This window comes from Lygodium microphyllum, chromosome 17 (genome assembly GCF_053477565.2).
Source record: "Lygodium microphyllum isolate KBCC chromosome 17, Lygodium_microphyllum_v1.1.10, whole genome shotgun sequence".
NCBI classification, from domain to species: domain Eukaryota; kingdom Viridiplantae; phylum Streptophyta; class Polypodiopsida; order Schizaeales; family Lygodiaceae; genus Lygodium; species Lygodium microphyllum.
The window spans coordinates 58,897,744-58,910,417 of NC_141151.1; the positions used below are offsets into that span (position 1 = coordinate 58,897,744).

Below are 12,674 nucleotides of genomic sequence, written 5' to 3' on the forward strand. Positions count from 1 at the left end.
CTTGGGCATATGCTCTCAAGCACCCTTGTACTTAAGGTTCAACTGTTATTATCAGTCATGAAAAGGTAGGTTTATGCGCTTTTGTACGCTATGTAATGCTTGTCCCGAAGTGCTACTTGTGTAACTTTCTTCACAAGAGCGAGCGCTACTAACGTTGTCATGACTGCGTATATTTCAACTTTATTCATGGTTAACATGAACTTGAGTACCCTTGCTCCAGCAAACGTACAGATAACAAAACATTCAGAGCAAAATTGACTACGACACTCGAGGCTGATTTAAACTTTAAAGCCAACTGCAATACCAGCAGATCCGAGAAATGCAGGAGATACAACGCTGTCAGTAAATTATCTTGCCCCTACTCTGTAATAGTCCTGGCGCACAGCATCACGCGTCTGCAGGTTTTCGTACAAGAAAGAAATACATCGGTGTAAAGATCTCCTTCCTGCAAAACACAAAGATGGGCTGCTTCAAGGAAAAAGTCAGCTTTAAAAAAGCCCTTGAGGACGAAACATGCTATTCCATGGAACTAATATAGTCTGTCTCTGATGGTTCTATAAAATTAACAGAGTCAAAAGCCTCTGATGGTTGAAGTTGATGAGAAAATGTTGAGATGCCAGCTGATTTACTGGCCACATCCTAAAAAGTTACTCTGCCGATAGGGGGAAACATTTATTGTGATTAATGGACAGAGAACACATTTGGAAGTGTGTTTTACTTTTTGTTATAAAGATTTTCTTTCAACTGATAGCATCGCTGCCACCCATTTCTTCTACCTTTTCATTATCACACACTGGTATCATAGGAGTATCCTAATCTGCATGCCAGCAAGCAAACCATATTTTCTGGCGGTTTGGAACCAAAATTCTCAAATTCTCCTCAATTCTTCTGGCCAAACTTATTGTGGATCAGACTGAAATCTCAAGTCACCACCAGATCATACTATCTAAAGCTCACATGGCAACAGGTTCATAGGGCATACATGTTTAGGGCAGCCCAAGTCCTACACCTTAAACTTACCAATCTCCTTCCCGCCCTCAAGGGAGTAGCTATGGTCTTACTAACAAACCACAAACATGGATTCTGCTGGCTCTATACCCAACTGGACCCACAAAACAGAGTGCAATGGTAACAGCGAGGCAACAGCTCAAGGGATCACCAGGTATAGTAGCTTCTGATGACCAGATATGCATTGGAACACAGACTGGTTCATCTGACATAACTATGATCTCAAGAGCATGTCATGCTGAACTGAGGCAAAAGAGAGCCAGACTAGTGAGAGGATGCTGCAGTTACCAGACAGCAACATGGCAAAGCATGTTGCATATAAGATATCTGCTTTGTTAATAAAAAGAATGTCAGTTAGTTGATCAATAAATACTACTGTTTATGCAAACTACATGCTCCATATGTAAGAGGAGGAAAGCCTATGTACCTGCCACCAGCAACTAATCCATCTGCAGCCTTCTCTAAGAAATTGCTGACACGGACACTTCCCTCAGGTGCAAGACCGAGAAACTCCAGAGTTTGAACCTGATTATAAATAACATCCTGTAAGGGTTGCCTTAAAAGGTTAAAGGATGCATACAGATGAAAGGAACCTTGACATACCAAGTGATGTGTGAGAAACCGCCCCACTTTAGTAAGGCGAAAACTGCTCAAGGAGATTCGAGAGGTATCCAAAGGTAGGTACCATGGAAGTGGCGATGATCTTGCCATGTCTTCTTCCATCAGAACCTTCAGAAACAAAGTTCACATGCAACAAGGAATATATTTTAAACATTGTATAAGAGTGACATGATTTGATGAAACAAATGTCCTGTCCAGCTTTCACAAGGCCTTAAGAGAAGATGAGACGAGACCCGTATGCATTCAGAAAATACCTAGAAATTGGGTAAAGTTTGCTGATCAGAATTGGCACAAACAGGATATAGTTATTGCTATCTGGGATTCAATGGCTGGGAACGAAGAGATTAGATGACTCCTGTATGAGACTTAGAATACAATTTGCAAAACGAGATGAACTCTTTGAAGACAAGATAGTGTATATCTAGCAAGACCTATGGTCATGTGGTCAGTGTAACCTGAACAAGGAGGCACAAAGTCAGCCAGCCACAATATCTCAGTCTTGAAAAAGGAACTAAAGGCAATGCGTCACACTGTGAAGTGCAATGTAAGTTGCGGTACATTTGTTCCTTTTACTTTAGCAAATGTAGTGTGCACCATGTCCTACCTCGAATCCTGCAGCCTTCAAAGCTTCAAGGCATTCACGTGTCGTGCGAACATCAGGCAATCCATTTCCAAGCTCTATCTCTGCCTGTAAGTATTAGAAGCAGGTCGCACATCCATTAAGTCATCCACAAAGTCAACAAAGCAAAGTTGGCCATGGCCAAATTCTATCCACAGAACCTATGCCACAGTTACTTGAATTACAGTGTTGAATACAAAACAAGTCTGGGCCCTGCTTGAGCAGCCACTAAGCCAGTACCTTGATTTGCTGGTGCTCCTTGTTCTTCGGATCATAAGAATCTGTCATGCACCATTCATACCCAGCAAAAAGCTGCCCAGGCTTGAGAACCCTTTTTATTTCCTTGTAGCAAGCCACCTATTGAGATGCAAAACTTTCAAGTCATCTTCAGACGAAGAAGTGATTCAAACACATACAGTAACACTAACCAACCGGATCAGGTGCGTGGCAAGAAGCTTCAATGGTATAAACAGCATCATAAGTATTATCCGGGACTGGCATGTTCATGAAATCTGCCTAAACCAAAACAGGGAAAAAGTTTAAGCAACATGTCCAATCTTATAGGCACCATGGTAGGTATACATAAAGACAGATTTGTTTCTAATATCTGCAACTCAAACTGTAATAAGGAATACTATGTATATTTGCTAGGCACCATGCTATGTATACATAAAGACAGATTTCTTTCCAATATCTGCAACTCAACAGAAATAAGGAATGCTAGAAACTAGATGCAGTTGCTCTAAAAGCTCTCTTCCTGACAGCCTGCATGCAACCCAAAAGGACTTAAAATTACATAAATCTAAATGGATTGTTTCCAACTTACTTTAATATATCCACAAGTCTTGTCAAGACCCCAGGCTTTATTCAACTCCTGTTCATCATCCATTGCAGAAGTGAGTTTCAACCTTGAGAACTACGGACCCACTTAAAATGACTTCTTATTTCTCTGCATGTCCAAGTACTTGAAACATCCGTGTCTTAAATAGCATACAACTGTTCTCTCTCAAAACCATATGGCTTTTTTGAGCTGAGGTGTTTCTCTCACAGGATGTATCACTTAATATATTAAGCTTTCCAGTCTTTAAACACAACGAATGTCAAAAGAAAGCCTGGTGCTTTGCAGCCAGGTGCATTGCAAAGCAAATTTTGGCATGCTCATAGTTTATCATAGCCCTTGTCAAATATTAGATTTGATTTTAAAAAATTACTCTAGAACATGGCTGAAGGAACTCACAATTCCTCGTGTAATCTGGTAAGTATTATTGTTCAAGCCAGTCACAGAAGCACCACTGCACACAAGGTAGAAGTGACTCAAAGTGTGGTCATCTGCTTGAACTAAAGTAAGCAAGCAAAGTTTTGAATTGCACTTCATTCAACTTTCATCTTACCTAATGATCTCTTTCAAATTATACATTACCCTTGAATGCACTCATACGACCCTTCAAGTGGAAAACTTATAATTAAAAGGATGGAACTTTTTCTTTTGGGTGGTGTGCACACACAGCACTGACATTACATATCTATACAAATATAATGCCAATTCTTGGGCCACTTTGTTGAGGTTCTTAAAGAATGGCACACCTGAATGCAGAAATCTCTCTCAAGGGTCCACCAATACCACAGCCAACATCCAAAACCTGGAAAAAAAAATCAATGACTTGAATACACAACCATGAATTTGGTATAATATATCCAGCAAAGAAAAATTCACTTTTAATTCAGAAAAATGAAACTTTGAAAAGCATTTTGAGATGACATATTTTGCCAATAAGAAGCACTTGAACAAATACAATTGCACCACAATGTGCAACCTCACAATCATCATAAAGCTGCAGTTCACTGACATCATCCACTACCCTTGATCATTCACTTAACAAAGCATTATCTGCTTCTTTACAGCACACATGCCACAGAGATCATTTCCTGACATTTAAGATGTCCAAACTTAGGACTCGTGGAACCCTGCAGATCAACTCTGAAGACAGGTGACACATAATTGCATATGATGTCTGCCTACACGATGGAAGACAACTAGGGTGCCATCTGGAATTGTTGTATCAATTATGTGATAACCATTCATAATAATAGAAGCCATAGGAACCACATGTGCAAACTGAGAGCTGTCAGTGTAGGAAAGGGTGACAATTTACATATTTGCACCACTTATAAAGAGAGCTAGACATCTGACAAAAAAAGTGTGTTTTTGATAAGGCAATATACATTGATTCTGCAAATGAGAGCGTAGGAAAGGTCAAGATCTGAATTACCTTCATTCCTGGTTGTAGACCAAGACGTAGTGCAAGATAATGTTCGTGCCTTTTGATGCTCTCTTGCAGGGTCTCCACTTTCAGCCTGAAACAGAAAAAGAATGATCAATCAATGGAAACAAAAATCAAAATTAGCACCAATGTCAACTTGCAACACTGAACATCAGATGATCATGTACGACACCTATGGGCAAAATGGAAAGACTGGCCCCAACCATACTCATAGAAGCTGGTCGCCAGATCATAATATTTATTAACCTGCAGAAATCAACTAACTGCAGATGTCAACAGACAGAAATATCCAGTACACATAAGTTCATATTCATATTCCTCCTGAATTAGACGGTAAAGCATTATGTTTTTAGAAGCAATTTAGAGCGGACAAAGTGAAGCACCATGTCGGCATAATTTGTCTTTCGAGACGCATCATCTCCACCGTAACATGTATGATACTCTTCATACCTGAAGTAGGGAGCAGAAAAGAGTAAGCTGTGACAAACATAAATACAAGAAGAGCTCACATTCATGGCTCAGACACAGTACTTTGACAATCTCCTAAACAGCGTTCTTCTGTTCTCCATTAAAGCACAGATCAGCATCAAACCATGGCGATGAATTAAAAGCCAAATGTGAGGCCAGATGTTTCAATGTGCAGATAGGCGTAGACCAAACGGTAACGTATTGACCTGCAGCCTTAGAATTTGTGAATCTAATCAGAGGTATACAAATGTAGAAATGTATGTCCTGTGATCAACGGCTGATAGATCGGAGGCTTTTCGCTACAGCTCTTACCTTTTCCGGCAGACATAGGAAAAGCAAATCTGCTGTGTGGAAGAGAGAATGCTGATCGGATAGTAATCAAACAGACAAAAGCATGAAAAAAAAAAGAAAGCGGGAAAAATGCAGGAGTGGCTTACGATTTGACTGCGGAAGAAACCTCGGATTTGGAGAGTGAGCCACCGGTGTTGCTGGCGAGGCGGGTGACTTCGTGAGCCACAGTCATGGCGGACAGAGGAGGCCCCCAGTGAACCCTAGGGGTGCAGCAGAGAGCTGTACCAGGTAAAGCCCTAGGAGGACACACAGGCAGGGCCAGAAAGGAGCCTTCGAGTGTGGCACAGTTCTTCGGCCGCTTGCTCCTTCTTTCTGCTTCTTCTGTCTTCTTTCTTCGTCTCTTCTTCTTCTCGTCTTTCTTACAGCCTAGCAACAGCAACAGCAGCAGCAGCAGCGGCGGAAGAACGTGGCAAAAAGGTGCCCGCCATGCATCATCATGCATGAAGGTTCTCTTCTCCTGCCCTTATTTTTAAAGGTACCCGCCATGCATCATCATGCATGAAGGTTCTCTCCTCCTGCCCTTATTTTTATTTCCCAAAAAATACTATTTGTTTAATGCTATTATTTTTCAATATTGTTATTATGTGTTTTAGCAAATATCATCAAACATCAATTTTTTGAAAGTTTTTTTAAATATATCTTACCTCAAGTTTTTAAATATCTTACCTTGAGTTGTGTTCTTTTTCCTTAGAGGGGCTTCTCACACAGCATCCTGAAACTAAGCTGAAAAGGAACATCTTTTTTTCCTTCACGTTCCCACGAGCTACGTAATGGTTGGAGGAAGCAGTAAGTTGCAAGTTGAATTAGAAAAAAAAGGTAAATAATACTAACGATAGGCAATGAACAAGTTTGTAAGATGACATGGGAGACCCCCCTCATTCCGTTGGCAAACATGCGGTGGGAAAAGGCCCTTAGGCATTGTATTTATCGTGAGTATGCTTTTGGTTTTTATATTTTGTAAATATGTTCTTCTCAAGAGCCTGTAGTTTTTCTATTTGCCAAAAAGAAAACTACTTCGCCCTTAGTAAGGTGGTGGCATAATGAAAGGACACTCTCAATGCTCATCTTGCTTTGGTGTCAATCAAGGACTTGCCAGAAGTGTCACATTAGTTGGTGACTTGTCCCAATCATTGCTTACAAAACCTGTCCTTTAGTACAATTCTAATGATTGGGATTGGCAAAAAAGAGCATTTCAAATGGGATGCCCTTACACTTTTAAGCCTAACAACTTGGGTTGTTCCTTCTTTTAAGTGCTTCTAGGGTCGTTCCTTCTTTAAAGTCTAACAACTTGGGCCATTCCTTCTTTCTTTCTTACATGCTTCCACTAATAGATGCCCTTATCCATTCTATCTTAGAATTGACGAATCTCACAAACCAAAACGCTGATCATATGTGGCATTTGTATGATTACCCCAAACCTAAAATGCTTTCCTCTATATTTGATGGCCTTTTATTAAAAAAAGAAACTATGAATACTTTCGCACCTCTATTCCTAGGCGTTTTTTCTCCTGTAGTAATGATCCAAAGGCCTTAAAAAAAGAAAATCGAAATCCAAAGACCGAGCACACGTATTCTTAGTGGTTCTCACTAAACACGCTGCCTCCAAAAATAGGAGTGCACTTAGAGTACCTCTCTCTCTCTCTCTCTCTCTCTCTCTCTCTCTCTCTCTCTCTCTCTCTCTCTCTCTCTCTCTCTCTCTCTCTCTCTCTCTCTCCACAAATAAGGAGTCCATTCTCCATATCATTATTTAGGAGCTCTAGGAGGAGGCAATGTGGAATCTAGGGGCAGATACATCTCTCTCAAGAGTGATATTCACTAACAACTCCAAGTTTGTAGCTCCCTCAGATTAGTGTGCATCGTTATTGAGGAGCTCTCTCCACACCTAGGCAACATTCTTATCCTCTTCTCCTTTGTGCTTCTTGCTTCCACCATAACTAGAGAGTGAAGTTGAGAGCTTGTGAGAGAGATAGAGAGCTTGAGAGAGTGTATGAGAGCTTAGAAGAGGCTTCTTCTCCTCTACTCTTGCTTCCCTTCTTCATCCTTTTCTTCCTTTCTTTCATTTGCTAGTGGTCGTGATAGTGGATTGATGAAAGGCTACTTGGAGCTTCTTAGAGCTTACACAAGGTTCATGCATCTATTAGAGCTACCTCTTAACATCCTAGGCAATAAAAAGAGAAATGTGTGATAGTAAACCAACTAAAAATGTGATTTTTGTCCATGCTTGTGTTTTCTCACATTCTAAAGAAAATGAGAGAGAGAGAGAGAGAGAGAGAGAGATCGCTAGTTGGCTCAAAGCTATTCATTGTCCTTGGACCTACTTCATCTCCTCTAGTTTTTCTTCTAAGTTAGTGTTGTCTTTCATGGCTTGGGCATACTAGCCTTCAACTTGCATACGGTTTTCTCTTTCTACTTCACATTGTTCCTACAACTCCTCAAATCCTTTCTCCTTGTCATTGCCTTTCTTCATTGCAACTAGTTCTCTCCCTTGACTAAAGATATCTCTTATTTTTTGTTGTTGGTAAGTGGCATAAGTTCTCTTTTCCTTTTCTAAAGCTTCCAAGGCTAACTCCTATCCTCATCTAGCCAATCCCTTTGCTCTTCTAGCTCTTTTAACAGCTCTTCAAAATTTGGTGTCAGTCATGGATAAAGAAGTTAAGAGGACACTTCCACTCTTTGCATTTTAAGCACCTTCTAACAAGACTCCACATCTGCAAACTACCAACTATTTGATACTAATGGTTGTGGCTTCTTCTAATCTCACCTGTGAGAGAGCGATGACTTGTGGTAGCAAGTTGATAGACCATGCTCTCTAGTCTACTTCTAGCCAAATTATATGATATGGGGGCTAGGATGGGTGATAGGCCATGCTCTCTAGTCTACTTCTAGCCAAATTATATGATATGGGGGCTAGGATGGGTGATGTTGTGGCTACAAGTGAAGGGGAAGGCATCACCTCTAGTGGAGCCTTACCTTTGCCTAGGATGATTAGTGGCCTAGCTATAGGTCCTGTTGCACTAGTGTCTACCTTTGAAGACCCTCCCAAGTTGAGGTTCATTAGAGCTAGCTCTTCTACTCTTGAGGGTTACTCTAGTGATCTTCTAACCTAGGGGTCTACCTTATAGAACATGTAAGGTACCATGTGAGTTCAAAAGAAAGGGTATTATATTTAGTAAGATTTACAAGATTATATTTATAAAAATGATTTTTAAATTATAATTTGAAAAATTTTGCAAGTTTAATAAAGTAAAATGGGTCATTTTAAGGCGTTATTGTATGTAAAGAAGGGGTATTTATTAGTATCCTTTGAATACACCTTATATAGATAATTTCTTATAGGTGGACCCCTCAGGTCTTCTAGTCACTAAGGCTATATCTTACTACTCTTGCTCTCTAAGGTGCTCCTCCTTCTCTTGTTGTTTTTGCCTTCATTCCTCTTTCTCTCTTTTGAAGGCTTCTTTCACTTTTTGAGTTCTTTCTCCTCCTCTGTCATGCCCTTCTCTTGCTCAATTGACACCCTAATGACAAAGTTTCCCCCTTCTTTTCTTTTGATGGGTATGGCTTGTGGCTTCTATTGTTGCTGCTAGGTCTCTAGCCTCTTATATTGCAGATCTTGGAACCTCTTACTCCTCAACTTAGGTGGTTGCTCTAGTGCCATGGCTTGAGCTTGAATATTAGTTATTATGTGCCTAGCTTGAGTTGCTTCCTATTCTCCACATTGAGCTTGGCATGGGGGACTTCAATTGTAGCTCTTATACTAGGTGCTTTCTTAGTTTGGAGCTTGTACCATGTGGCAACAAGCCTTCTCATAGTCTCCTCTACCTCATGTTGCAATTTCTTGATTTTCTCTTTCTCTTGCTCCTTCAAGGGTCCATGCTCTAGAGTTTCATTGCAGGTGGATGACACTTCTTGCATTGCTTTGCAATGTGATTCATGTGCTGATGGTTTTGCTCCTGCATATGATTCTTTGGTGACTTCTTGTATAATGGCTATTAGTACCCCACCGAATCCCACTAGAGTGGCCTTGGTTGCTCCCTTCCTCCTTTCTACCTCTCTGCTTGTTGTGCTAACATGGATTAAGATTTCTCAGACTCTTATTGCTAGAGCTCAATGCCTTTGCTACATCATGGATGGTTTTTATGATGTAGGTATTGAGATTTTTGTTATCCACCATTGCCCAGGTGGCCACACTTTCTAGCATTATGACATGGATCCCTCTCATCAAGGAGTTGCATCTATTTCTAGAGAATAGGGCATGTATCAATTTAGCTTGAAACTTAATTGAGAGATGCAAGATGTCCCCCAAGCTAATGCTATCATTGGTGAAAGCCTTCCACTTGTCCGTTCCAAGCATTGCATAGACATCTCTCTTTGTTCACTTCTTTTGCTTATCTACTAGTAAGCCCAAAGCTTTGTGCACCACCATTGGGTTGAGAGGGATCTCCATCTATTCCCATTCATTGTTGTCACTCACTCTAATCAATCCACTATGCCTGCCAAGATTGTAGGTCGTGAGCAATTTTATGCACTATTCATAATTTATTTCCCCTTCAAATTTCTCCATGTACTTGTGCAATTTACATTAGTTTAGTAATTCTTTGGCATCTAGAGTTTTGGTAGCCACTTATTTTAGGTCATGTATATGTTTGTACAAGAAGTGGTGATATCCTTTAACTTCTATACTCAGCCTTTAGTTTGCATGTTCTTCTTAAGAAAACAATGTTTGGGACTTGGTCATCCTTTGGCATGTAGTTTTGTCTCCTTGTCTTGCCATACTCAAGGTCTAATGGCATTTTGTGGTGAGTTTTCAAGAAGTACTAAATTTGTTAAGATGAAGCATACATGTACAATTTGCCAAGGAAAACTAAAGCTTCACATCTTGCACAAGCATAGAGAAAATTTAAAAATTTTGCCCCAAGGCCTTGCATCTCATAGAAAGAATTTTTTGCATATTAGAAAATTAAAAAAATGACTCCAAAACACTCAATTTATAAACTTTATGCATAGTTTATACAAACTCCTTCTCCTCCCAATGGATTGCAAACCTTCCAAGATTGCACAAGGATTCATGGCAACTATGTTTGCAACCACAAATAATAGAAGTGCATATTGTATTTCATGGTAGCGTAATGGTCCATATCCTATGGATAGATATTGATACGGGTAATATAGGTCAAAATATTAGTAAAGAGGTCCTTTGAATTGATTTGACTAATAATATCAAGCTCTTCTTTGTTTACTAAGGGCATGATCTATGTACGGATGTAACATCACATATCTTTTCCCAATACATTTACGGGTGAGAGTGAGTACCTGAAATGATGTGTGGGTAACATAAGTAGAATCGTACTTTGAGGTCTTAATGGCTTTCCACTGCTCTAGTTTGGTCATGATTTGACATCTTGCTCTTCCCCATTATGCTCGTAGAGTAAACCAATGTTGCAAGGATGAAGAGTTCGGAGTTTGTGCAAGATGATCAAGGTTGGCTAGTTCATCAGGCATGACCTCAACACAACTTTGTTTGAAGGAGGTGATTAAATCTTCCTTTCAGGGTCTACTCTCATCAAACTTGAGTTGTAATGAGTTCCTCGACAATTGAAGTAGTCTTTGTAAAGATGAGTTCATATTCTTGGCATGAGCATGGTAGGGGCCTCACATCATTTATGGTGTTTTCATTGATGAGACCTAGGTTGTCTTTTGTAGCTAGCGAATAGGGTGAAGATGTTATCAAAGTCATTGAATACATGTAACTATGTCGTCGCTAGTATCCACAACCATGTTGGCAGTTAGTTCCAAGAGAGATTGTCTCTCATAAGAAGGTCCGAGAGGGATATCTGGCTTTTTGTGGTGGGGCTGATTTGATCAAGCAGTGTGAATGCTTGAATTTGGCTTATCATAGGCATTGAATTGAGGGTGCTTCTAGGCATAAGTGGGGGTCTACCACCCATTGAGTGATTTTGGTTTTGTGAATGAGATTGGGGTACAATTCTAGTGGTCTTTTGTATTTCATAGTGGTAGGTAGGGATAGTCAGTCTCGATGGTGCTCCAACAACTCATTGGACCATGATCCTTTGCAAGTTGCCAAGGTGTATAGGATCAACTTGAGGACCGTGATTGGGTAGAGGTGGTTGTGGTGCTTGTTTCCCTGATTGTGGGGATTTGCTATCCCATGATTTTATGTATGGGAATATTAGAGTAGTTTTGTGTGTGAGCTATAGCAATCAAGTGAGCTTGTTGCTAGTATAGTAGCCTTATGCTTTGAGAAAGGCTTTAGAAACCTATCGAGTTGGATTTTGGGCACATCATTTGCATTGCGATAGTACTTTGGTCTCTGTTGAGGACGTGCATGTGAGTAGGCATGTTGCCTTTGCTTGTGCAGTGTCAACACCCATTGTTGATGGTTCATATTGGATGGATGTACGTGACTTACTAGTCTATCATGGTTTGCCTAAGATTTGAGCAATTCATTGAGGAGAGCAATATTGCTCTTTTCAAGGGGTGAATTGGGGTGTGTGGGGAGTATCGGTGGTATTGCCTTCTCCATTGAGGCATTAATACTCTTGCAAAAAGTTGCAACGATCCTGTGACGAGGGGTAACTCCAAATGGATACGTTATTGTTTGAGGCCAACTATACACTTGGTGAGTCATTTAAATGGGTGTCCCAAAATAGTATATCATTACCAAGTCCTTCAATGTTAGGCAGTGCATAGAAGATGGTGAATAGTCTTTTAGTCTCGATGGTCAAGGTAATGTAACATTTCCCTGATAATGCATAAGGAGGTCCCCCCCTATGTGGATTTACTTTTGTTGTTATTGGCATGAGTGGTGGTTGTCTAATTCCTATCTAGTCATCATACGTTAGGATGCTACAATAAACACCTTCCTCCATTAGAGCAGTGACATGGCGAGATGTCCTTGCAGTTCATCCTCGGGGTTGAGTTTGGTGATCCTAACTATTCGTATAGCAATGGGTGGTGGTGCCATTGGGGCTTCATGTAAAGAGTGTATTGGGGATAATATTTTTTTATTCAACTGCCATTAAAAAGCCTAAGCCTTCACTATCAAGTGTCTTGAGTCGAACACTGTTGGTTCTACTACTAATGGCATGCACATGGAATGGACCTAGACCTCTTAATTTCAATTTTTGCTTATGCCTCTTAATGGAGTATACTAGCATAAGGTCGCCCTTTTCAAAATCTCATTGTTTGATATGTTTTACTACTAATGGCATGCACATGGAATGGACCTAGACCTCTTAATTTCATTTTTTGCTTATGCCTCTTAATGGAGTATACTAGCATAAGGTCACCCTTTTCAAAATCTCATT

General features: G+C 40.2%; 1 protein-coding gene across 2 annotated transcripts; it reads right to left on the reverse strand.

Moving 5' to 3' along the window:
- Positions 1 to 277: 277 nt before the first annotated feature.
- LOC148021928 (cycloartenol-C-24-methyltransferase-like) lies at positions 278 to 5,829 on the reverse strand. Of its 2 annotated transcripts, none has more exons than XM_087697476.1 (13): positions 5,436 to 5,827; positions 4,914 to 4,980; positions 4,703 to 4,776; positions 4,519 to 4,603; positions 3,833 to 3,888; positions 3,486 to 3,540; positions 3,075 to 3,122; positions 2,681 to 2,764; positions 2,489 to 2,605; positions 2,234 to 2,317; positions 1,612 to 1,737; positions 1,436 to 1,533; positions 278 to 445 (listed from the first exon to the last, which is right to left on the reverse strand). In XM_087697476.1, the coding sequence occupies exons 1-13, from the start codon at positions 5,789 to 5,791 to the stop codon at positions 388 to 390; spliced, it is 1,308 nt and encodes a 435-aa protein (XP_087553602.1). In that variant the 5' UTR covers positions 5,792 to 5,827; the 3' UTR covers positions 278 to 387. The 2 variants fall into 2 exon arrangements, with proteins under 2 accessions (XP_087553602.1, XP_087553603.1); XM_087697477.1 differs by lacking the exon at positions 278 to 445 and adding an exon at positions 466 to 1,335 and having other exon boundaries at positions 5,436 to 5,829.
- Positions 5,830 to 12,674: the final 6,845 nt, after the last annotated feature.